Here is a 26,094-nt window from a genome sequence, read left to right as displayed (position 1 = left end):
GAAGGGTCTCTATTAAGGGGTGAAGTGAAGTGAAGTAACATCACTCAATCGTGCCCGACTCTTTGCATGGAAACAGAAGACTCCTATGTCTATATCTGTATAAGAAGCTAAGCTGTCAGATGAGAAGCCCCAGATTCCAACATCTCATTATGGTGTGAATGGTAAAGTTGCTGCACCCGAGTGTCCCTTGGGCCAGTAGTAACCTGGTAATCTCTTTGAACAGACGACTGATAACCAGTGCAATCCTCCTTGTAATCACCTTATCACCTTGCCACTGAATATACTCCTAGAAGCTAAATAGCCCTGGTGTGGAAGACTTATGGAAATAACTTCCCAAAGTAACTGATTTGCAATTTTCACCAGCCTGGAGGGAATGAGGACTTTAAAATAAATCTTTTTTGATCATATAAAATAAAAATAAGATGCCACACCAGTACACATGGACTAATATCTGTCACATGTAGATTAATATCTGCTAATATCTAATTTTTTTTCATTTCGTCTGTGTATCCAAGATTCCTAGCACACTGCTTAATGACTTACATGCCGAATAAATTATTGCTGAATCAATGAAATATTTTTAAAGCTACTTATAATGACACAATTCTGTTTTACACAACTGTATGGCATATGTTATTTTCTAATTCAACCATCAATTTACAAATTTTCATTTACATTCTTTTGGAAAATAAAAGTTGGTATTTTATTTAGTTTGTGTGTCTTTAAATTCCAGTGGTTTTGTACATTTTCATAAATTTATTAGTCATAGGGTTTTTTCTTTTGAAAAGTATATGCCTTTTGACCATCTAATATTGAATTACATATTCTTTCAATGATTATTAGTATCCCACATATTAATAAGTAATCATTTTGAAAATTATTATTTGGTCTTTTTCCAGTTTATTTTTGATGACTGCACAATATTTTAAAATATTGCATTATCCTTTTAAAACTTAGAATATAGAAACTGATAAAGAAAATAAAATATCATAAAGGTACTTTATCATTTTGGTGAATATTAATATTTTTCTAGATTTATCCCATAAGTTTTTAGAGTTTTGTCCAATAGAGGTTTTAAATGAGTATTTAGTCAAATATACCTATATTTAAACTGCTGGTATTTGTTTTTACTAATCAGAAAGTTTTCTTAATCCTGAGATTTTGTACCCACATTTTCTATTGAATAATGTGACTTAATTGTTCCATTCATCATTTTAAACATGTGGAGTACTTTTTCAAATTATTAGTCATTTATTTCCAAAGTTAATGATACTTATTACATAATCATTTATTTCCATCAGTGATTTATGCTGTCCCAGTTTCCAAATTTCAAGTGTTCTACATGCCACAAGCCTATTCTGGATGTCTTTTGAGTTATAAATGCATCTGCATTTCATTTCAGCATGTACTGCCTCAAATACTTGCACCACCTTCCCTCCATTAACTTCATTTTTTGAATCTTGCCTATTATAAACCTGTAGATAAATTTGTAACTATTTTTCAAGTTGTTCCCCTAATAATTATTCCATCAATGACTGTGCCATTAATTGGAACAGAATCAATGGTTTTTAATGCTGTTTTGTCTCTCTATCCAGAAACATACATGTTTTATTATGATTCCTTTAAAAGCATCATGACTTTCCTTAAACTTCATATTATGATCAGTCATAGGCATTTTGTATGTAGTTATTTAGAACTGCAATTGTAAATGAGGTCCATTTTCCTATTACATCTTTTTATTTATTTGTTTTCCAAATTTTACCAATATTTGGGAATGACCCCAATTTTTCTTTTTTATCTTGCTCTTTGATTAGCAGATAGTGCTTGGAATGGAATTCCTTAAAATTGTGTCACTTTCATGAAAGTACCGTCCGGCTTTGCTTTTCTTGAGTCTTTTCTCCTAGAGCAAATACAATGAAAACAACAAAAGAACAAGATTAAAAAACATGGAAAAGGCACCTATGCCTTAATTCTTTAGAGAAAATGGATTGTGTTGGTCTGTGAGTATTGATCAAAACACTGACACCTGTCCTGAGGATCTGAGTAAGTTTTGTGAAGAAAAAAGCCATGCTCCCAGGACAGGATCTGGGAAGGCAGCTTTGATATTGGAAACCAAGGTGATGGCTAACTGGGTCTTTGGAAGAGGCAAAGGAAGTATACAGAAGTTTCAAAATCCTTTCAAATTCTTGATCTTTTAAAAATACCAGTAATTACCATCCTTCTCATCTCTTTTTCAACACTTTCATTCCTAGTGAAAATCAGATGGTCTGAATCTCACAGGCAGCACAACATGACTCCTTCTCCTAAGATATATTGTCATCTTAGATAGAGGAGGGGCTCCTGCCCTCTCCTTGGTCTCCCTTAGGGACCTGCTTTAGTGATCAGGGCAGGTCACAGAGCTACAGACACCAGTAATCTCAGAGAGCTTACTGCCCTCACTGGGCTGAGGGCTGCCTGGGCCTGAGGGGCAAGAATCTGATGTTTAAATCTGTGCATGTTTGTAAAACACCTTCAGGGATTGTTTATGTTACAGTAGGGCACCTAATTTTGACTTCTTCATCACTAAACCTACTGGTGCCTACTGGTGCTAGTCTGGGTGATCCAGGGAGTCTTGGGGGAGTCTGAGGTCACTGTGGGGAGGGATGAGGCTGTAGCTAAAGTGAAGGCACTGACCACCTAGAGACATCTAGATATAAGCCTTCCCCTGGTGACAATGACCTTGTATGATGCCTTGGCCTTCTTAGCACAGACCTGTATCACATAGCAACTCTAAGGGACAACCAGGGGTTTACTCACTCCTTTTCCACATCCTGAATGGAGTCAGGTAGAGGCTTATTCTTGGTTTCAGGTAGAAGTGGGACAACAAGGCCACCAAGGATGCAGCAGACTCCATAGATGATCCAAGGCAGGTGGGAGGAATACACTGTTAAGATCATCAAGAGGGGAGCCAGGGCTGCCCCAATATTAGAAGCAATTCCCAAGAGTCCTGAAGCTGTTACCCTTGGAGTGAAAACAACAATACAAAGATAATCTGGTATAAATCCATACATGTAATATGAGATTTATTATTTTGCTTTGATTACGGGAGACCACATGGGGTTCCTAGGTGGAATTAGAGGTAAAGAACCTGCCGGTGTAAAGGACTCAGGTTCAATTCCTGAGTTGGGAAGATCCCCTGGAGGAGGGCATGGCAACCCATCAGTATTCTTCCTTGGAGAATCCTTTGGACAAAGCAGCCTGGTGGACTACAGTCCATAGGGTCACAAAGAGTCAGGCATGACTGAAGCAACTTAGCATGCGTACAGGCATGGGAGACATCACAGCAGTATTTAGATACATGAAGACTAATGATGTACTTTTACATGTAAAATATACTCTTATTTGCCCACAAATTTTTTCAAGTGCACGTGTTTTTTAAAAAGTCTTTGTTATTTAAAAATACTCTTTCCCACAGCACCTTAATGGCTCAGTAGATTAAGGGAGATGATACATTAAAGGGCTTAACATGCCTAACAAAATTGAGAATTTGATTAAAATTTTGGCTCTAATTTTTATTATTAATACTACTACAATCAATGCTTTTGATAATGATTCAGATTAGTTTTCTTCCTTCTATAAGTCTTAATTAGCTGGGAAAGGTCTGTTTTGACTCTGCTAGAGCTTCCATGAGCTTGTGTACCTGAGAACGGTGGGGATTAGTTCATTTCCATGGACAAAAGAACACATGAGCGTCATAGAAGAAACCGCTATTCCCAAAGTTGACACAGCCATACGCAGGGTCTGCATTTCTGGAGGAGAAGATGAGTGAGACTCAGGAAATCTGAGCTGAAGAAATCAACATCTCCCAAATTATAAGTGAAAAAGACATAGTTGGAAACATTTGCATGTGTTAAACACACAGTGGGCTTCCCTGGTGGCTCAGACGGTAAAGCGTCTGCCTGCAAAGCGGGAGACCCGGGTTCGATTCCTGGGTTGGGAAGGTCCCCTGGAGTAGGAAATGGCAATCCACTCCAGCACTCTTGCCTGGAAAATACATAGTAGAGAAAATGCATGGAGTGGAGAATGTGCAGAGATTAATAGCTGAGGAATGTGACTTATCTGTATATTACAGCCTAAATGAGAATTTAAAAACCTGAGTATTTGAATCAACTGTATCTGCATACCAGAGATTTTAGAAGTTTCCTAAAGATAGAGGGGGGAACAAAATCCCAGAAAGGGTTTGCTTTCATTTATTCTGGCCAGTGTCTCCTCTGTCTTTCATGTATAACATAGGACTATCATATGAGCAATTATTGACAGATGTTAAGACTCATCAATATCCTTTAAAACTCATGTGTTTACACAATATTGCCATAGGGCTAGTAATGCAGTAGAGAATCATAAAAGAATGGGCTCATGTTAACAGATAAGCTGGAAAATATCTTGATCTAGAATAATATTTTAAGATTCAAGAATAAGGACCTGTTTTAGGGGGAAAATAGACTTTGGAAACCTCTGAAAAGATGTTTCAGACAGTCAGTTTTCTATCCCATTAAAAAAAAAATCATGAAAGTGTTACAACATTTGAGTGGGCTCTGTTGAAAGGCAGCAAATTTGCATTGATGCTGATATTCAAGATGGGATCCTGTATAAACACCAGTACACTGGAAGTTACCTGAAGCATGGTGACCATCTGGCTTCCCCTATTCATTGCATATGGTCATTCAACTTAGTAACATGGATTTTAAGAGAGGCTCTTAACAGCTTAATGAATTTTCCCCTATTCTACACATCTACTATGCTTGAAGGGAAGGGATTAAAAATACCTTGGAGTCAAGATGACAACCTAGAACCAGGTTGAAGTTATGGTGACCTAATTCCGGACACATGAGTGGATACATAGAGTCAGGTAGTAAAGTGTCACTGACACTGTCATAATAGGAAAGAGACCAAACAGAGAAAGTGGCAGTATTGTGTCCTCACATGAGATACAATTTGATATATGACATAATATTACCATTTACAGTTACAAGTGTGATTGGCCAAAGGGTAAGTAATCAATTGCTGTCCCAGGTACCAATTACCAAACACATGTCAGATATGATGAAGACAACTAGTTGTCTGAACTGTCTGAACTATTTTGCAGCCACTTAATGGCAGAATCTATCCTAAATCCTCAGACTGGTTTTGGAGAATCCTTAGAACCTAGCCTTCACTTCCTACTGGCTTCAGATTCTGTCTTCAAATACCTGGGGTAAGACATTTTCTTATTTCAACCTGTGCTCTTTTCTCACCTTGAGGCACAAATGTGATGGCCAGAATGGAGATTCCAAGAAGAAACAGGAAGAGTGTCTGGCTTACTTGACGGCCCAGGTGATTCAGTGCCAAAAAAGCAACATAATTGGCTGGGAGGTTGACTGCGCCAAAAAGAACTTGAAACAGGAAAACATTGTTTCCCATATACTGGAGGTGGAGAATCAGACCAAAAAATGACATGAAGTTTGCAAATCTGTGGTGAACAAAGATGAACAACATTTACCATAAGGTTTAGAGCCTTTGTCTTACAAATGATGATCATAACTATTAACCAAGCAGCCAGTAGTTGGTTCTAAAGTATAAAAACATGATAGGTTTTATGAAATATTTCCTCATACAGTGATGATTTTAAAATTATAAGATAGTTATATATTTGGAGCTCCTAATTATTGTTAAGTTTTGGAGGAGGATTTGGAGTATTTTTGTGGAGGACACATGATGGAACCTTCCAGGGATTTAGAGTTTTTCTGTATCTTTATCTGGGTGATGGTTGCATATTTACATATGGAAATATTCATCAGGCTATGTATTCTTCATTTTATGGTTTGTAATCTTACCTTAATTAAAATGAAAACAAACAAGTGAAGAGAGTTAAAGCCAACACTGTATCATGAGAACATTGGAAGTTCTTAGCCTCAGTTTCCAGTGATGAACTTGGTAGGGTGATATGATAAACAGAACTCTATGTTGTATACCTAGCTCTGGGTCAGTCTTTTCATAACCCTTTGACTATACAACACGACAGTTATCATTATGGCTTTTTCTCTGTTTTATCTCAGATCTGTTCCCACCATGTTGCTCTTTTGATAAGGAGTAGATTCATGTCTCCACTATTTTAACATCTCTCATGCACTGTGTGAAGCCCACCTCACAAAGGACAGGAGACAGATCCTTTTACGCAGGTTGGGTGTGCGGAACAAGTCAAACACAGAAGGCTTGATCTGTGCTGCCTCCAGCTCCTCCTGCATGGCAGATCTCAGGACCTTCAACAACAACAAACTGTTCAGTTGTCACACAGTGGTAGGCATTGTGAGGCCCCCAACAGAGGACAAGATAGACAACTTCCCTTTCTGTCTACTGGAAAATATAGTCATTGAAAATGCAATGATGGGTGTAAAAGTGATATGAATAGAGAATTGCTGAGTTAAAAGGGACTGAAGGAAATTATGTAGCAACAAAAATACTTAAACACAGGATTTGAGAGGGCTGCAGGGCATTAGAAAGGGATTATATGTCAGATATGCAGATAAGAAAGGGAATCATATCAGGCTTTCTTGGATAATTGTCCAAAGCTCTATTTGTGCCAGATGGGCATGAAAGACCTGGAAACTAAGCTTGGCTATTAGCTGGCTGTCCCTTGCAGAAAAACTGTTTATCTCAGGGAAAGAACATTTCCTGAGTTTTTTTGTTTTGGTTCTTTGTTCAGTCACTTTTTGGGGAATTCTTGGCATGTTGTGCCTCCATGAATGAGATGCCTAGAGTTAAATCTGAGGATGAAATCAGGAGAGATCTTGGAGTAGGATGATTTATATTCAGAACTGGTTATAATATGGAGTTACTTAATAGTCTTGCAATATGCTAGGTATATACCTTGAGAAATGTAATTAAATATTTATAAAACTCAATTCACATCAACAGCTCAATGAACATGAATTTGAGAAACTCCAAGAGATGGTGGAGGACAGAGAAGCTTGGAGTGCCACAGTCCATGGAGTTACAAAGACTTGGACACGACTTAGTGACCGAACAGCAATAACAACAACAAAAAGAACGAGTAGAGAATCAGAGTAGGAGCAGAGGAGGTGGAGAAAAATAATAGCATTTCTCTCACAAGGATTTCCAGGGCCATACATGAGGCTATAAATGTGCATATGGAATTGTATCCAATTTATCTCAGATACCTATTTATCAGTTATTCAAACAATACAGTCTTAATTCTTATCCCATCTCTACAAAGGAAAAAATACCATAAAGTCAATTGGAATAATTTCATGAGGAATTCAGGGAAGTGAAAAGCCACCTTAACTGAGAACCTACAAACGCAATAACATCCTTTCAGTTATAACCTGAGTAGCGAAAATATTGGACTTAGGTTTTTAGAAGAGAGGAGCAGGATTGCATCATGGATGATAATGTAAGTTTAGTTCAGTTCAGTCACTCAGTCGTGTCTGACTCTTTGCAACTGCATGGACTGCAGCAGGCTAGGCTTCCCTGTCCATTACCAACTCCTGGAGCTTGCTCAAACTCATGTCCATTGAGCTGATGATGCCATCCAACCATCTTATCCTCTGTCATCCTTTTCTCCTCCTGCTTTTAATCTTTCCCAGGACCAGGGTCTTTTCCAATGGGTCAGTTCTTTGCATCAGATGGCCAAAATATTGGAGCCTCAGTTTCAGCATCAGTCCTTCCAATGAATATTCAGGACTGATTTCCTTTAGGATGGACTGGTTGGATCTCCTTGCAGTCCAAGGGACTCGCAAGAGTCTTCTCCAACACCCAGTTCAGAAGCACCAATTCTTTGGTGCTCAGCTCCCTTTATAGTCCAAATTTCACATCCATACATGACTGCTGGAAAAACTGTAACTTTGACTAGATGGACCTTTGTTGGCAAAGTGATGTCTCTGCTTTTTAATATGCTATCTAGGTTGGTCATAACTTTCCTTCCAAGGAGTAAGCATCTTTTAATTTCATGGCTGCAGTCACCATTTGCAGTGATTTTGGAGCCCCCCAAAATAAAGTCCGACACTTTACAGATTTCTCAGGAGGCAGGTGAGGTGGTTTGGTATTCCCATCTCTTTCAGAATTTTCTGCAGTTTGTTGTGATCCACACAGTCAAAGGCTTTGGCATAGTCAATAAAGCAGAAGTAGATGTTTTTCTGGAACTCTCTTGCTTTTCAATGATCCAGCAGATGTTGGAAATTCAGTCTCTGGCCTTTTCTAAATATTCATACCACTCATAACACTATCCTGGATTAAAATGCGTGAAACAGCCCCTGTTTGAACCCTTACCCAGTTGTGTCCTGGAATCAGTGTGAAAATTCATAAAAGCCCTTTGCCAAATTTTTAGATGGTTTGTTAAGCAGTTACCATCCTGTTGGTGGCTTGAAACTGACTATGGTGGTAATATTCACATCACAGCAATTGATCAGCACCACAAATCTGACACCTATGGCTTTTTTTCTTCCTGTAACTAAAGTGTTAAACATTTCCCAGCACACCCTGGCTTGATCCCCGCTATAAGTTCTCTGCTGTCTGTAAGAGAATCACTTCAGGTTTGCTGTTGTTCAGTCACTCAGTTGTGTTGTACTCCCTGTGACTCCACGGACTGCAGCACTCCAGGTTTCCCTGTCCTTCGCCATTTCCCAGAGCTGCTCAAACTCATGTCCATTGAGTCAGTGATGCCAGCCAACCATTTCATCCTCTGTCATCCCCTTCTCCTGCCTTCAATCTTGCCCAGCATCAGAGTCTTTTCCGATGAGTCAGCTCTTTGCATCAGATGGCCAAAATAGTGGAGTTTCAGCTTCAGCATCGGTCCTTCCAATGAGTATTCAGGATTGATTTTCTTTAGGGTTGCCTGGTTTGATCTCCTTGCTGTCCAAGGGACTCTCAAGAGTCTTCTCCAACACCACAGTTCAAAAACATCATCTGGGTAATGGTGTATGATCTTTTTAATTGTTGAATTTGGTTTTCTAACATCTTGTTGATGGTTTTTTCAACTATACTCTTCAGGAATGTTGGCCTATTTTTTTTCTTTTCTTTTCTCATGGTATCTTTGTTTCATTTTGGTGTCAGAATCATATTGGCCTGACAAAATGAATATAGAAGCTCTTTCCATTTCTTTATTTAAATTTAAAAATTTTTAAATTTATTTATTTTAATTGGAGGTTAATTACTTTACAATATTGTATTGGTTTTGCCATACATCAACATGAATCCACCACAAGTATACAGAATAGACTTTAAATGAATGGATGAAAAAAGACATTCCATAAAAATGATAACCAAAACAGAGCAGGGATAGTCACCTTGTATGGATAAAATAGACTTTAATTGAAAACTGTCACAAGAGTCCAAGAAGGTAATTTATAATGGCAAAAGGATCAATCTGACACAAGTATATGACATATAACCTACAAAGACTGAATTGAGAAGAACTAGAAAGCCTCAATAGATGAATACCTAATAAACAGCATGAGGCAGTAATTAAAAATCCCAGAAATAAAAGCCTAAAATTATATAGCATTACAGATGAGTTCTACCAAACATTTAAAGAATTAATATGAATCTTCTCAAACTCTTCCAAAAAATAGAAGATAGAAATTCTTCTAAATTAATTTTGTCAGGCCACGATGATCCTAACAGCAAAGTGAGACAAAGAAGCCATTAGGAAAGAAAAGAAAAAAATATATACAGGCCAACATTCCTGAAGAGTATGGTTGAAAAAATAAGCAACGAGATGTTAGCAAACCAAATTCAACAGCATATTGAAAAGATCATACACCATTACCCACTGGGCTTTATTCCTGGGATGCAAGGATGGTTCAGTACAAGCAAATAAATGTGATACACCAAAGTAGCAGAATGAAAGCTAAAGATCATATGATTCTCACAACAAACGCTGAAAACACATTTGACAAAATTCAAGACACTTCCATGGCAAAATTCTCAGCAAATTAAGTACTGAAGGAACTTCCATTAAAGGCCATGTATGAAAAGCCCACAGCTAACATCATACTCTGTGGTGAAAAGCTGAAAATTTTTCCTCTAAGATCTGGAACTAGACAAGGATCGCACTTCAGTTCAACATAGAATTGGAAGTCCTGGCCAGAACAATTAGGTAAGAAAAAAATAAGGCATCCAAATCAGAAAGAAAGAAGTAAAATGATCTTTTTTTTGACAACATGATCTTATTTGTAGAAAAACCTAAACACATATCCAAAAAGTTGTTAAAAGTGAATTCAGTTAATTTGCAAGATAAAAAATTAACATATAAAATCAGCTGTATTTCTATATACCAGCCACAAGCTATCTAAAAATAACATTAAGAAGACAGTCTTATTTGCAATATCATCAAAAACAATAAAGCATTTAGGGATAAATTTAACCAAGGAGGTGAAAGACTTGCATATCGAAAACACTGAAGAAAGAAATTAAGGCAAATACTAGAAACTTAAAAGACTCCAAGCTCATGGATTAAACAAACAAGTATTGTTAAGATGTCCATACAACAAAAGGCAATATGCAGATTCAATAAATCCCTGTCAAAATCCCATTGACATTCTCTACAGAAATAGAAAAAAAAAAACCCTAAAATTCACATGGAAATACAGAAGACCCCCTGACAGTCAAAGCATTTTTGAACAGGAACAAAGCTGGAAGCATCACATATTCTTGTTTCAAAATATATAACAAAGCCACAGTAACCAAGAGCATGATACTGGCATAAAGACATATAGACCAATAGAACAGAATAGAGAGCCCAGCAATAGACTCATGCATATACAGACAATTGATTTCTGACAATTGTGCCAGGAATTCACAATGGGGACAAGATTGTTTTTAATAAATGGTGTTTATTAAAATTGGATATCTACATGCAAAAAGTGAAATTGGAAACTTACCTTACACTATGCGCCTGTGGGTGACTCATGTCAATGTATGGCAAAAACCACCACAATATTGTATAGAAATTATCCTCCAATTAAAATAAAGTAAGTTAAGAAAAATAAAAAATCAACTTAAATAGATTAAAGACTAAAAACCTAAACTGTAAAATTGCTAAAGAAAATATAGGAGAGAAGCTTGTTGATATTGGTCTTGGCAATGATTTTTTGGTTCTGACACCAAAAGAACAGGTAATAAGCAAAAATATACAAATGGTACTATATCAAACTGAAAAGCTTCTAAAAAGTTAGGAAATAATCGACAAAATGAAAAAACACCTGCAGACTAGAAGCAAATATTTGCAAGCCATGTGTCTTATAGAGGGTTAATATCCAGAATATATAGGAAACTCCTACAACTCAGTAGTGAAAAACCCAAATAACTCAATTAAAGTTCTGTCTAGTCAAAGCTATGGTTTTTCCAGTAGTCATGTACGGATGTGAGAGTTGCATTATAAAGAAGGCTGAACAATGAATAACTGATGCTTCAGAAGATGCTGGAGATGACTCTTGATGAGTCCCTTGGACAGTAAGGAGATTCATGTCAATGTATGGCAAAACCAATACAGTATTGTAAAGTAAAATAAAGTAAAAATAAAAATTAAAAAAAATAAAAATAAAGGAAATCAACCCTAAATTTTCATTGGAAGGACTGATGCTGAAGCTCCAATACTTTGGCCACCTGATGTGAAGAGCTGACTCATTGGAAAAGACCCTGATGCTGGAAAAGATTGAAGGCAGGAGGACAAGGGTATGGCAGAGGATGAGATGGTTGGATGGCATCACTAACTCAATGGACATAAGTTTGAGCAAACTCCAGGAGATAGTGAAGGACAGGGGAGCCTGGTATGCTGCAGTCAATGGGCTTGAAAAGAGTTGGACATGACTTTGCAACTGAGTGGCAACAAAAAATGGGCATACAAACTGAATAGACATTTCTGCAAAGACCACATACAAATGGCCAACAGGTACCTAAAAAAATGCTTGACATCACTAATTGTTAGGGGAAGGCAAATCAAAATTATGAGTTACCACTGCACACCAGTTAGAATGGCTATTATAAAAAAAGTATTAAGTATTGGTGAAGATGTGGAGAACAGGGTATCCTTGTACACTGTTGCTGGGAATGCGAAATGCTGTGACCACTATGGAAATAGTATGGAGGTTCCTCAAAAAATTGAGATTAGAACTAATATATTATCCTGTAATCCTTCTTTTGGATATACATTCAGAGGAATTGAAATCAGGATCTTGAAGAGATATCTGCCCTCATATATTCATTGGATCATTATTGCCAATAGCTAAGATATGGAAACAAATGTCCATCCACGGATGAATAGAAAAGGAAAGTGCCATCTATATATATGCAAAATGGTATATTATTCAGCAATAAAAGTAAAGAAATTTTGCCATTTGTCACAGTGTGATTAACCTAGAGGATATTATGCTACAAAAAATAAGCCATGTGCAAAAAAACAAATACTACAGGATATCACTTATACAAGTAATCTAAAATAGTTAAACTCAAAGAAGCAGAGAGTTTCTGAATAGTGCTTGCCAGGTGTTGGGGGTTGTGAGAAATGGGGCAATATTTATCATAGAGTACAAAGTTTAAGTTGAGCAAGATAAATCAATCCTAAAGAACTCTATAGCATTGTGTCTAGGGTTATAATACTGTACTGTGCACTCAAAATTTGCTGTGATGGGAGGTCTTATATTGTGTTATCACAAAAAATAATAAATAAAGAAGGATGAAGAAAGTTTTAAGAGGTAATGGATATGTTTATTGTATAAACTGTGGTGATGATGTTCAGATGTATACTAACTTGCAGATCCATCGAGTTGTACATTAAATAGGTACAGCTCTTTGTATGTTAAAACCTCAATAAAGTGGTTTCAAAAAATTGATCAGATGTGCCAATGAGTAAATTTGCAGAAATGTTTTATTGTTCTTGTTTGACTGTCTAGCCCCTAACCTTCTCTTTTTCCTATTAACAAGGGCAGATGATTTCTCCTTGTCTCTATTAGCATGCTTTCCATTCTCGTATCATTGCAGACAAAGTTAATAATGGGCTTCCCTCATAGCTCAGTTGGTAAAGAATCGACCTGCAATGCGGGAGGCCCTGGTTCAATTCCTGGGTTGGGAAGATCCACTGGAAAAGGGATAGACTACCCACTCCAGTATTCTTGGGCTTCCCTGGTGGCTCAGCTGGTAAAGAATCCGCCTGCAGTGTGGAAGATCTGGCTTCAATCCCTGGGTTGGGAAGATCCCCTGGAGAAAGGAAAGACTATCCACTCCAGAATTCTGGCCTAAAGAATTCCAGGGACTGTATAGTCCATGGGGTCTCAAAGAGTCGGACACGACTGCTTTTCACTTTCACATGCGCTTTTCTGCATGGTCACTAAGCTGCCCTTCTTGCCTTACCATCTTGACAAAAGAGCCATTGGAATGTTAATTGGAAAGAAATGGATTCGGTTTTGTTTTGTTTTGTTTTGTTTTTACTTTCTATAACACAAAGGGCGGCGAATACACAGTCTTTACAATCATACATATGAAGTGCTTTCTGCCTTTGTTGAGTGAAATATCTGCATTCAGTCCCTTCAGCATCATCATGCTCTCTCTTAATAGTCACTCAAACAATGTGGGCAGCTATTGAAGACCAGGACAATAAGCTAAGTAGACCCCAATCACACCTGTGTTCCCACCCTTTATTCACTTGGACACCAACTAGAGTGTATGTCAGGTCACGTCATCCCAATCCCCTCTTCTGTTCACCTCCATGGTTAGGGAGTCTCCAGCATTCTTCCTTCCATTCCTGTGTGCAGCTTTTTTAAGCTCCTTTAAGCCCTCCTCAGGTCTGTTGGTGATAATCAGCCACCGAGCAGACTCTGCCAGCCACCTGACCAAAGAAGAGAACAGAGCTGTAACCAACTCTCATTTCCTCATTTTTTCACATACCTTTTTTTTCTGGAAATACCTCTTCCCTCCCATCTAATACCTATCTCTTGTTCTGTTACACCAGAAAATATAATGCATATTCTCTCGTACCATAACTAGGAGCTTTCCTGATAGTTAAGTCGATAAAGAACCCACCTGCAATGCAGGACAGCCTGGTTTGATTCCTGGGTTGGGAAGATCCTCTGGATAGCCTACCCACTCCAGTATTCTCGGGCTTCCCTTGAGGTTCAGCTGGTAAAGAATCCACCTGCAATTCGGGAGACCTGGGTTCGATCCCTGGGTTGGGAAGATTCCCTGGAGAAGGGAAAGGCTATCCACTCCAGTATCCTGGCTTGGAGAATTCCATGGACAGTCCATGGAGTCGCAAAGAGTCAGACATGACTGAGCGACTTTCACTTTCACCATAATTAGGAAACGGTGAAGATGACCTCTACGTTCAGAGACCTTTACTGCCAGAATATAGACTTGGAGTCATAGTGTTCCCTTTCTATTATTCAGAGGGATAGTATCAGTTTTAGCAAATAAAATAGTGTGTTTAGTTAAATTTGAATTTAGATTAATGGTGAATATGAGTAAACCTTGAGTACCACTGCATCCCATGCAGTATTTTGTACATATACTAACAAGTATTTGCTGTTTATTTGAAATTTTACTTTAACGAGACACTATATTTTTATCAGGTTAGTAAATAAAAATACAGAAAAGTAGTGAAAGTGTTAGATTTTAGTCGTGCCCAACTCTTTGCGACCTTTGGACGGTAGCCCTCCAGGCTCCTCTGTCCATGAAATTCTCCAGGCAAAAATACTGGAGTGGGTAGCCATTCCCTTCTACAGGGGATATTCCTGTTCTAGGGATCAAACCCGGGTCTCTTGCATTGCAGGCAGATTATTTACCATCTGAGCCACCAGGGAATCCCAAATAAAAATGCAGAACTCTCAAGTAAGTAGAAATTTCATGTAAACAATGAGTGATTTTTAGTGTAACTAGGCTCCGTTCAATATTTGGGGTTATGATATAAAAATTTCATGTTTTATCTAAAATTCACATTTACCTGAACGTCCTTGGTATTATCTTGTAACACTAACTGTTCTACTTCTTTAATTGTACACAGGGCACAGATTAGTTAAGCATGTGTTCAAATATTGACTAAGACCAATCAGAATTCTTGCATCCTAACTCCTGGTACCTTGGATCTAGGATCTTCTCAGATAAAGAAAGAAATTTTATACCTTGAGGAGAGAAAGAAGACAAATAATGGTACAGAAAACACCAGCTGAAGGGTGCGCCAGTCTCTAATGGCAAAAGCGAGTCCTCCCAGGATGATCTTGCCCAAGCAAGCAGCACAGATGGACAGGGTCATTCCCATGACTTGGAATCGGGGCACTGTCCATTCTACAACTGAAAGAAAACACAAACAGGATCTTGACTTCAGACAAAGTTAGAATTTAAAAAATAAAATTTAAGGCTTGGAAAATGTCAGAGACCCAAAGTTTTGACTTACTAAGAACAGTACAATTTGTCAGGATGCTCATGGTAGAAAACCCAGCCAAGAAGCGTAGTGAGCAGTAAATGAGGTAGGTGGGAGCAAAGGCTGCACTGGTGTCAGCAATGGCAAGCTGGAGCAAACAGCATCTGAAAATTAACCTCCTCCCAAACCTGAGAAATGGAAACAGGTTAGATACAGTAGTAGTAACAACAGTATAGTAGAAATGAAAAGAAAAAAAAAAAAAAAGAATACACACTTTGAAATTTAGGGGATGTTTTCTAATTTTCTTATTTTTATTTTATTTTTACTTTATTTTACTTTACAATACTGTATTGGTTTTGCCATACATTGACATGAATCCACCACGGGTGTATACGAGCTCCCAATCCTGAATCCCCCTCCCACCTCCCACCCCATATCATTTCTCTGGATCATCCCCATGCACCAGCCCCAACCATCCTGTATCCTGTATCGAACATAGACTGGCACTTCGCTTCTTACATGATAGTATACATGTTTCAATGCCATTCTCCAAAATCATCCCACCCTCTCCCTCTCCCTCAGAGTCCAAAAGTCCGTTCTATACATCTGTGTCTCTTTTGCTGTCTCGCATACAGGGTCATCATTACCTTATTTCTAAATTCCGTATATATGTGTCAGTATACTGTATTGGTGTTTTTCTTTCTGGCTTACTTCACTCTGTATAATCGGCTCGAGTTTCATCCATCTCATTAAAACTGATTCAAATGTATTCTTTTTAGTGGCTGAGTAATACTCCATTGTGTATATGTACCACAGCTTTCTTATCCATTCACCTGCTGATGGACATCTAGGTTGTTTCCATGTCCTGGCTATTATAAACAGTGCTGCGATGAACATTGGGGTACATGTGTCTCTTTCAATTCTGGTTTCCTCGATTTTCTGTTTCTCTTCCCTCTACCTTGTTTTTTTAAAAATTAAATTTATTTATTTTAATTGGAGGCTAATTACTTTACAATATTGTGATGGTTTTTGCCATACATTGACATGAATCAGCCATGGATGTACATGTGTCTCACCATCCTGAACCCCCCTCCCCCCTCCCTCCCCACCCCATCTCTCTGGGTTGTCCCAGAGCACCAGCTTTGAGGGCCCTGCTTCATGCATCAAACGTGCACTGGTCATCTATTTTACAAATGGTAATGTACATGTTTCAATGCTATTCTCTCAAATCATCCCACCCTTGCCTTCTCCCACAGAGTCCAAAAGTCTGCTCTTTACATCTGTGTCTCTTTTGCATCTTGTATACAAGGGTTGTCATTACCATCTTTCTAAATTCCGTATATATGTGTTAATATACTGTATTGATGTTTCTCTTTCTGGCTTACTTCACTCTGTATAATAGGCTCCAGTTTCATCCATCTCAATAGAACTGACTCAAATGTGTTCTTTTTTATAGCTGAGTAATATTCCACTGAGTATATGTACCACAACTTCCTTATCCATTCATCTGCCGATGGACATCTAGGTTGCTTCCATGTCCTAGCTTTGTAAACAGTGCTGCAATGAAATTTTGTTGTGATATAATTGAAATACAGCACTGGACAAGTTTAAGGTATACAGGATAATGATTTGCCTTATGTCATGAAATGATTATCACAATAAATTCAGTGAACATTCATCATCCCATATAGATGCAAATTTAAAGGAAGGGGAAATTTTTTTCTGTGTGACGAGAACTCAAGATTTATTATCTTAACAGCTTTCATATATAAAATGCAGCCATGTTAATTATATTCATCATGTTATACATTGCATCCCTAGTAGTTATAACTGAAAGTTTCTACCTTTTGACTGCTTTCATCCAATTTCCCCTCTTCTCATGTCTGCCTCTGGTAACAAAGCTTCCTGTGAGTTTGTTTGCTTTTGGAGTCTAACTGACCTACAATACTAGGTTAGTTCCTATTACACAACATAGTGATTCAGTATTTCTATACATATCAAAATGGTCACCATGGTAAGTCTAGTTTGTCACCATACAAAGATATTACATAGTTAATGACTATACTCCCCACACTGTACATTTCATACCCTTGACTCATTTATTGCACACCTGGAAGTTTAAACCTCTTAGTCTCCTCATCTATCTTTTCCCCCACATCCCTGTCCCTCTAGAACTACCTGTTTTTTCTCTTTTTCCGTAACTGTTTCTGTTTTGTTCATCGTTTTCTTTTTATATTGCACATATTAGCGAAGTTGGCATTTGTCTTTCTCCGTCTGAATTGTATCACTCAGCATAATACCCACTAGGTGCATCCATGTTGTCACAAATGGCAAGATATCATTCTTTTTCATGGCTGAGAAATATTCCATTTTAGGCCTTCCCAGGTGGCACAGTGGTAAAGAACCTGCCTGCCAATGCAGGAGCTGCAAGAGATGTGAGTTTGACCCCTGGGTTGGGAAGATCTCCTGGAGCAGGAAATGGTAACCCATTTCAGTATTATCACCTGGAAAATTCCATGGACAGAGGCCTGGAGAGCTACAGTCCATGGGTTTGCAAAGAGTCAGACATGTTTTCTCAATACTGGTTCCTGAGGAGGGCCATCTTTTTCTATTGTATATTCTTTAATTGCCCATATACATGTGATGAGTTTGTTTCTGGGCTTTCTATTGGGTTCCATTGATCTGTGTGTCTGGTTTTGAGCTCGTATAAAACCTTGATTACTGTATCTTTGTAGTGTAGCTTGAAACCAGAAAGCATGGTACTCTAGCTTTGCTCTTCTTTCTCAGGATTGCTTTGGCTATTGAGGGGTCTTTCATGCTTCCATATAAGTTTTAGAATTATTTATTCTATTTCTGTAAGAAATAACTTTGGTAATTTGATAGGGAGTGCATTGATTTTGGGCATCACCTTGGGCAGTATGTTCATTTTAGCAATATTTATTCTCTAATCCTTGAGGACAGTTTATCTTTCCTCTTTTGTTGTTGTCTTCCATTTCTTTCATCAATGGCTAATAGTTTTCCAAGTACAGATATTGTACCCCTTCATTTGGGCTTATTCCTAGGATTTTTATTCTTTTTGATGCAACTATAAATGGGATTGCTTTCTTAATTTTTCTTTCTGATTGTTAGTGTATACATTGTTAGCATATAGAAATATAACAGGTTTCTGTAAATTAATTTTATATCCTGCTGCTGCTGCTGCTGCTAAGTTGCTTCAGTCATCTCTGACTTTGTGCAACCCCATAGATGGTAGCGCACCAGGCTCTGCCGTCCCTGGGATTCTCCAAGCAAGAACACTGGAGTGGGTTGCCATTTCCTTCTCCAATGCATGAAAGGGAAAAGTGAAAGTGAAGTCACTCAGTTGTGTCCGACTCTTCGCGACCCCATGGGCTGCAGCCTACCAGGCTCCTCCGTCCATGGGATTTTCCAGGCAAGAGTACTGGAGTGGGTTGCTGTTGCCTTCTCCTTATATCCTGCAACTTTGCCAAATTCATTGATGGGTTCTAGTAGCTTTTTGGTAGCATCTTTAGGATCTTCTGTGTATGGTGTCATGTTATTTAAAAACAGTGACAATTTTACTTCTTCCTTTACAATTTGGATTCCTTTTCTTTCTTTCTTTATTTGATTGTTGTGGCTAGGACTTCCGGTACTATGTAAATAAAAGTGAATAAAAGAGGTGAGAGAAGGTGTCCTTGTCTTGATCCTGATATTACTGGAAATGCTATCAATTTTTCACCATTGAGTATGATTTTAGTTCACTGTGGGCTTGTCACATATGACCTTTATCGTGTTGAGATATGTAACTTCTTTGTTGAGACCTTTTATCATAAATAAATGTTGAATTTTTCAAGGTTTTTCTGCATCTATCAAGATGATCATATGATTTTTATTCTTCAGTTTATTAATGTGTTTTATTACATTGATTGATTTGCAGATACTGAACCACTGTTGCATCCCTACCCTGGGATAAATTCCACTTAATCATGGTGTATGATCCTTTTAATGTATTATTGATTTTTTGTTCTGATATTATTTTTTTCTTTCTGCTAACTTGGGGTTTTGTTTGTTCTTCTTTTTAGTTCCTTGAGGTGTAAGGTTTGGTTATTATTTGAGATTTTTCTTGTTTTCTGAAGTAGACTTGTATAAATTTCCTCTTGGTACTACTGTTGCTGATTCCCATAGATTTTGGATTGCTGTGTTTTCAGTTTTACTTGTTTCTAGGTGTTTTTTTTTTTCCTTCTTTGATATACTCAGTGAACCATTAGTTGTTCAGTAGCCTTTGTTTCGGAGAAGGCAATGGCACCCCACTCCAGTACTCTTGCCTGGAGAATCCCATGGACGGAGAAGCCTGGTAGGTTGCAGACCATGGGGTCGCGAACAGTCGGAAACGACTGAGCGACTTCACTTTCACTTTTCACTTTCCTGCATTGGAGAAGGAAACGGCAACCCACTCCAGTGAGAATCCCCGGGACGGAAGAGCCTGGTGGGCTGCCGTCTATGGGGTCGCACAGAGTTGGACACGACTGAAACGACTTAGCAGCAGCAGCAGCAGCAGCCTTTGTTTAACCTCCATATCCTTGTGTTTTTGGCAGTTCTTTTCTTGTAGTGGATTTCCACTCTCATAGTATTGTGGTCAAAAAAGATGCCTGATAGGATTTCAATTTTCTTAAGTTTACTAAGACTGGTTTTGTGACCTCTCATATGACTTATCCTGGAGAATGTTACATATGTACTTGAAAAGAATGTATATTCTGTTTTTTGATGAGCTAATCTATATATACATATGTATATGTATATACATACATATATATATATTAAGACCATCTGGTTTAATGTGCCATTTAATGCCGTTATTGATTTTCTGTCTGGATGATCTCTCCATTGGTATAACCAAGGTGCCGAAGTCCCCTATTATTATTGTGTCATGTCAGTTTCTCCCTTTATGTCTGTTAATATTTGCTTTACGTATTTAGGTGCTCCTAATTTGGTGTTTTTTAAAAAACTTATTTTTTAGAGCAGTTTTAGGTTGACTGCAACAATGAAAGGAAGATACAGAGATTTCTCAATATACCCTGCCCCTACTCATGCAGTGTCCCTACCTTCTTGCACCAATAGACACATTTGATGCAACTAATGAACCTACAATGATATGTCATTATTTTCCAAGGTTCATTAGGAATACATTAGGATACACTCTTGCTATTGTACATTCTATGGGTTTTGACAAATGTGTAATGACATGTGCCCACTGTTACAGTGTCATAAAGAGTAGTTTCACTGCCCTAAAATACCTCTGTATTCTGCCTATTCTTTTATTTTCCTCCTGTGTGTGCTGTGTGCTTAGTTGCTCAGTCATGTCTGACTCTTTGCGACGCCATGGACTGTAGCCTGTCAGGCTCCTCTGTTCATGGGGATTCTCCAGGCAAGAATACTGGAGTGGGTTGCCATGCCTTCCTCAGGTGGATCTTCCCAATGCAGGCATAGAACTCAGGTCTCCCACATTGCAGGAGGATTCTACCATTTGAGCCACCAAGGAAGCCCTGTTTTCCTCCTATCTATCCCTTATCATTTTACTGTTTCCATAGTTTTATCTTTTCCAGAATGTAGTTGGACTCATACAGTATGTACACTTTCCCGATTAGCTTCTTTCACTTTGCAGTATATATCTAAAGTTCTTCCTTATCTTTTCATGGCTTGATAGTTCATTTCCTTTTAGCATTGAATAAGATCCTATGGCTTGATGTACCACAATTTATTTATGTATGCATTTGCTAAAATAAATGCATTTATTCATGCATTCATCTTCTAAGTTTTAGCTTAGGAGATATGAATAAGGCTGCTATGAACATCCCTGGGTAGGCTTTGTGTGGACATAACTTTTCAGCTCCTTGGTAATTCCCAAGGAGTTTGATTCCTAGATTATTTGGCAAGAATGTGCTCAATTTTGTAAGAAACTGTTAATATGTCTTCAAAAGTGGCTATATCATTTTACATTCCCATCAGCTATGAATAAGAGAGAGTTCCTGCTGCTCTACACCTTTGCATTTGATGTGTATCTATCTATCTATCTATCATCTATCTATCTATCTATATTTGTTATTCTAATAGGTATGTAGTAGTATATCATTGTTTTAGTTTGTATTTCCCTAAAGATATATGTTGTGGAGCATCTTTTCATATGTTTATTTGCCATCTGTACAACTTCTTTGGAGACGTCTTTCAAATTTTCTGACTATATTTTAATTAGAATGTTCATTTTTCTTTAAGAGTTCTTTGTATGCATATGCCTATGGCTGATTCATGTTGATATATGGCAGAAATCAACACAATGTTGTAAAGCAATTATCCTCCAATTAAAAATAGATAAATAAATTTCAAAAAGAGTTCTTTGTGTATTTTGGTTAATTATTCTTTTTCAAGTATCTTTTGCAAGTATATTTTCCCAGTTTGTGGTTTGTCTTCTCATTCTTTTGGTTATATTTCTTTTTGTGCTGTGTGTGCTAAGTCACTCAGTCGTGTCTGACTCTTTGCAATCCCATGGACTGTAGCCCTCCAGGTTCCTCTGTCCATGGGGATTCTCTAGGCAAGAATACTGGAGTGGGTTGCCATGCCCTTCTCTAGGGGATCTTCCCAATCCAGGGACTGAACTCAGGTCTCCCACACTGCAGGTGGTTCTTTACCATCTGAGCCACTAGGGAAGCCTCATATTTCTTTTTAGTTGTAGTATAATACATAAAATATGATTGGCTATTTTAACCACTTTTGATTATATTGGTCACTCACTGGTATTACATTCATGATGTTAGGCAACCATCATCACCATCTACTGCCAAAATTTTCAAAATCCTCTGTAGAAACTTTGTACCCATTAAGCAATAACTCCTCATTCCTTTTTCTCCCCAGCTTCTGGTATCTCTAATTTGCATTTTTCTTCACTAATTTTCCTAGTCTATATATTTTATGTAAGTGGGATCATAAATATTTGTTATATTTTGTCTGTCATTTTACTTTACATGTTTTCATGGTCCTACAAGTTTTAGCATGATATACAGAACTTTATTTCTTTTTATGGCTGTACATATCACATTTTACCCATTTATCTGTTGATGGATATGTGTAGTTTTCACCTTTCGGCTATTGTAAATAATGTTGCAACGACATTGTTTTATAAGCTATTTGTTTGAGTCCCTGTTTTCAACTCATCTGATTTTATACCGAGCAATGAAATTGTTAGGTCATATGGTTTCTCTAAATTTAATTTTTTGAAGACTCCAAAAGTATTTGTCATAGTGGTGGTACCAATTTACCTCCCCATCAACAATGTACAAGATTCCAGTTTTACTACATCCTTGTGAAAGCATGTTATTTTCCTTTTTTTTTTTTTTGGATTATAGCAATCCTAGTATGTGTGAAGTGGCATTTTATTGTGGTTTGACTTACATTTTTAAAATGACATCATGTTGAGCATCTTTTTATATGCTTATGCTCCATATATATAACTGTATAAAGGTAATGTATATTCAAGTCTTTTGCTCATTTAAAAATTGAGTTCTTTGTCTTTTTATTTTTATTTTTACTTTATTTTACTTTACAATTCTGTATTGGTTTTGCCATACATTAACATGAATCCTGTAAGAGTTTTTATATAGTCTGGATATTAAACCTTATTCCATCGGTCTATTCACCTATCTTTATTCTCTATATATGATTTACAAATATTTTCTCCCATTAAACACATTATCTTTTCACTTTATGGATAATACCCTTTGATGTGCTGAAGTTTTTAATTTTGATGAAGGCCCACCTATTTATATCTCCTTTTATTACTCACACTTTTGATGTTATATCTAAGAATCCATTGTCAAACCCAAAGTCAAGAAGATTTACCCCTGTTTTCTCCTAAGAGTTTTATGGTTTTAGGTCTCTTATTAAAGTTGCGAATCCATTTTGTGTTAATATTTGCTATGGTTTTATGTTTACTTGCATCTTTTGGGTGTGTATGTCTAATTGGCACTGTTCCATTTGCTAAATGGCATATTTTATCCATTAAACAGGCTTGGAAACTTTTTCAAAAATCAGTCAGCATAGATATATTGTTTAATTTTTATTTCTGCAAGGTAAACAGTTCTGTGTAACTGAGCTGTTAGAAATGAACACTCTGACTCTGAACACTTTTATATAGTATGTATAATCTAACAGTTCTGCATTACTGAATGGATCAATGGAATAATGCTTCATATCCTGACTTCTCTTGTGGCTCAGCTGGTAATGAATCTACCTGCAATGTGGGAGACCTGGGTTCAATCCCTGGGTTGGGAAGATCCCCTGGAGAAGGGAAAGTCTACCCACTCCAGTATTCTGGCCCGGAGAATTCCATGGATTATATAGTCCATGGGGTCGCAAAGAGTCAGACATGACCGAGCGACTTTCACTTTCACTTTCATATGTATTACAGAACTGTTAGAAATGAACACTGTGACTCTGAACACTTTTATATGGTACCTTTTTAAATAATCTTACCTTTTATAAGATCATACACTCAGAATTCATGATTTTCAGCTGAGATAATAGATGACATAATGCTAGTAGATGGTAAGGAGCACCTTAATTCCCCATACCCTTTAGAGAAGACAGACTTGGGTGGTTGGTGGAATTGGCTGGATTGTCTAATTCAGAAGTACACTGTCAGGTACAGGATACTTCCATTTCTAAGACCACAAATTGTGACAGAAGTTGTCATTAGATTAATTCCCCTAAATGGTTGAAAATTTTATGTTTATTGTAGTGTTTTAGAAAAATAAAAATCAAGGCCACTGAAATACTTTTTTATACACCACCAAGATACAATGCTATGTATAACACAGGATTCATAGGAATGTCTAACAGCATATTTGAGAAATAAGGACATGATAACCATACTCTAAAAATCCACAAGCATTCAGATAAGAGAGGTCAGGAGGGAGTGAACACAGGTTGAATCTCATGACGTGAAACATCTTCCTCTCTGTTCCCATAGGAACCTCTTTTTTTATCTTTATAAGCTATGATGTGGCACCTCTGCTCCAAACCTCATCCTAAAACTGCTCCCATGTCTGATGGAGATGTTGTTTCTGTATCCCATACACAACGCTCACAGCTGATAAAATAGCACTCACCACACTGACAGTAATTCTCCATTTGTTTGTGTTTTTAGATCCCTGGGGACTAAGGGAGCCCCAGGACAGTGTAATTTGCAATAAATATTTCTTAATGGAAGAATATTTATGAGTTCTTGAAAATACCTGAGTAAAGAGAGCTGTGATTCAGAGACACTCACCTGTCTGATAAATGGCCATATACGATGCTTCCCACCAGCATTCCAGCCATGAATAAGAATTTGGCCATTGATTTTAGTGATTGAGATTCACATACCAGGTCCCACTGGAAGAGAAAGAAAGCAGCAAAGGAGAGCTCCATGATTTATAACCTCTCAGTAGAAACCTGATTGAAGCAGTTTAAACAATTCGCATGGTTGTTTATTTTATTCCCTTTTCCCTCTCCAGCTTCCTTTTTTTACATTAGCTGATTTTTACTATTCAGGTCTCAGCTTAAATATAACTTCTTTTAGGAAGCCTTCTCTAAACCTGTTAGATTTAACAACGCCTTGTTTTGTTCCATATTAAGTGGTCCTCAATCTTGGCCATAGTGTGCAATATTTGAGGGTCTTAAAAAGTTTCCTGATGCTAGAATTTTATCACAGATCTTCTTCTATGGCTGCTTTGGGATACAGTGCTTGGAGGTTTCCATCAATATCTCTGATATTTCTAATTTACAAGCAAGGCTGAACATTAATGATCTTTTAAACACATCACATAAATTACTTTCTTAATCTTAGGTCTTCCTAACAATAAAAGCCATATAATAGCAAGGTCACATCTGTTTCTGAGTTCATTAAATTTATTAAATATATAGTTGTTTGGCATTCAATAAAGAAGTAATTAATATTTGCTGAAAGATTGAAGAATGAGCACCTAATAGTGACTAAAAAGGCTAGAAACTTATTTGTTACTCAGTTACCCTTAAAGACTTAGACCATGTCCTCACAAGATGTAAATGAGGCCTCTTACCTTAGTCACAATAGTGGAGGTGAAGATGCTTTGGTCATACACCCAGCCGTCCACACAGGACTCTGTGTCCAGGTCAGTTATGTTGGGGAAGGTCCTGTTCAGGTTAAGGAGCTGCCACTGGGGGCGGCTGAAGCGACGACACTTCTCTGGCCTCAGGTTTGAGTCCAGTGGGATGGAGATTCTCAGGAGGGCATCAGGGCTGAGGGTCCTAGTGTCATTAGCAGAGTCAGTGTTATTGTCGAGAATGTGGACCCAACAGTGATGACCAGGGACGGCTGCAGTGAAGTTCTCCAGTAGAATATGAGGGTAGGTGATGAGGCTGGAGATACAAAGGAAAAGCATCTGAAGGATCTGGAATCTCCCCAGGCCTCCAACTTGATCCAGGAGGTCCTGAAAGGCCATCGAGGCTGAGCAGTGATCCCCAAGTGGAAGCAAAATGACTATTTAGAGGAGTTCAAAGAGAGGAAAACTTTCACTATGTCACACACTAAGTGTGTATTGATCCTGATCTCAATGTTAGCTCAGTGGGTCCTGGGTCACCTCCACAGCAAGGGCATGGAAGCCAGTTCTCCAGCTTGTTTCGGGATCAGGTTGGTAACTGTT

General features: G+C 37.8%; 1 protein-coding gene across 1 annotated transcript; it reads right to left on the bottom strand.

Moving 5' to 3' along the window:
• Nucleotides 1-1,839: 1,839 nt before the first annotated feature.
• LOC128068853 (organic anion transporter 7) lies at nt 1,840-25,893 on the bottom strand. The gene is made up of 10 exons (XM_052662091.1): nt 25,492-25,893; nt 24,702-24,805; nt 15,419-15,573; nt 15,147-15,315; nt 13,735-13,858; nt 6,163-6,278; nt 5,274-5,488; nt 3,680-3,788; nt 2,797-3,000; nt 1,840-1,900 (listed from the first exon to the last, which is right to left on the bottom strand). The coding sequence occupies exons 1-10, from the start codon at nt 25,891-25,893 to the stop codon at nt 1,840-1,842; spliced, it is 1,659 nt and encodes a 552-aa protein (XP_052518051.1).
• Nucleotides 25,894-26,094: the final 201 nt, after the last annotated feature.

This window comes from Budorcas taxicolor, chromosome 25, assembly GCF_023091745.1.
Source record: "Budorcas taxicolor isolate Tak-1 chromosome 25, Takin1.1, whole genome shotgun sequence".
NCBI classification, from domain to species: domain Eukaryota; kingdom Metazoa; phylum Chordata; class Mammalia; order Artiodactyla; family Bovidae; genus Budorcas; species Budorcas taxicolor.
The sequence above is the reverse complement of the archived record's forward strand: the minus strand, read 5'-3'. Positions and strand labels throughout refer to the sequence as shown.

What these genes read in the sequence shown, in the direction of transcription:
- LOC128068853 (XM_052662091.1), bottom strand. Translation starts at nt 25,893, where the DNA reads ATGGCCTTTCAGGACCTCCTGGATCAAGTTGGAGGCCTGGGGAGATTC. An exon ending in CATCACATTTGTGCCTCAAG is followed by an intron (nt 3,789 to 5,273) that starts GTGAGAAAAGAG and finishes CTTCTCCTCCAG; the next exon opens with AAATGCAGACCCTGCGTATG. An exon ending in ATTCAGGATGTGGAAAAGGA is followed by an intron (nt 1,901 to 2,796) that starts GTGAGTAAACCC and finishes TATTTGCTCTAG; the next exon opens with GAGAAAAGACTCAAGAAAAG.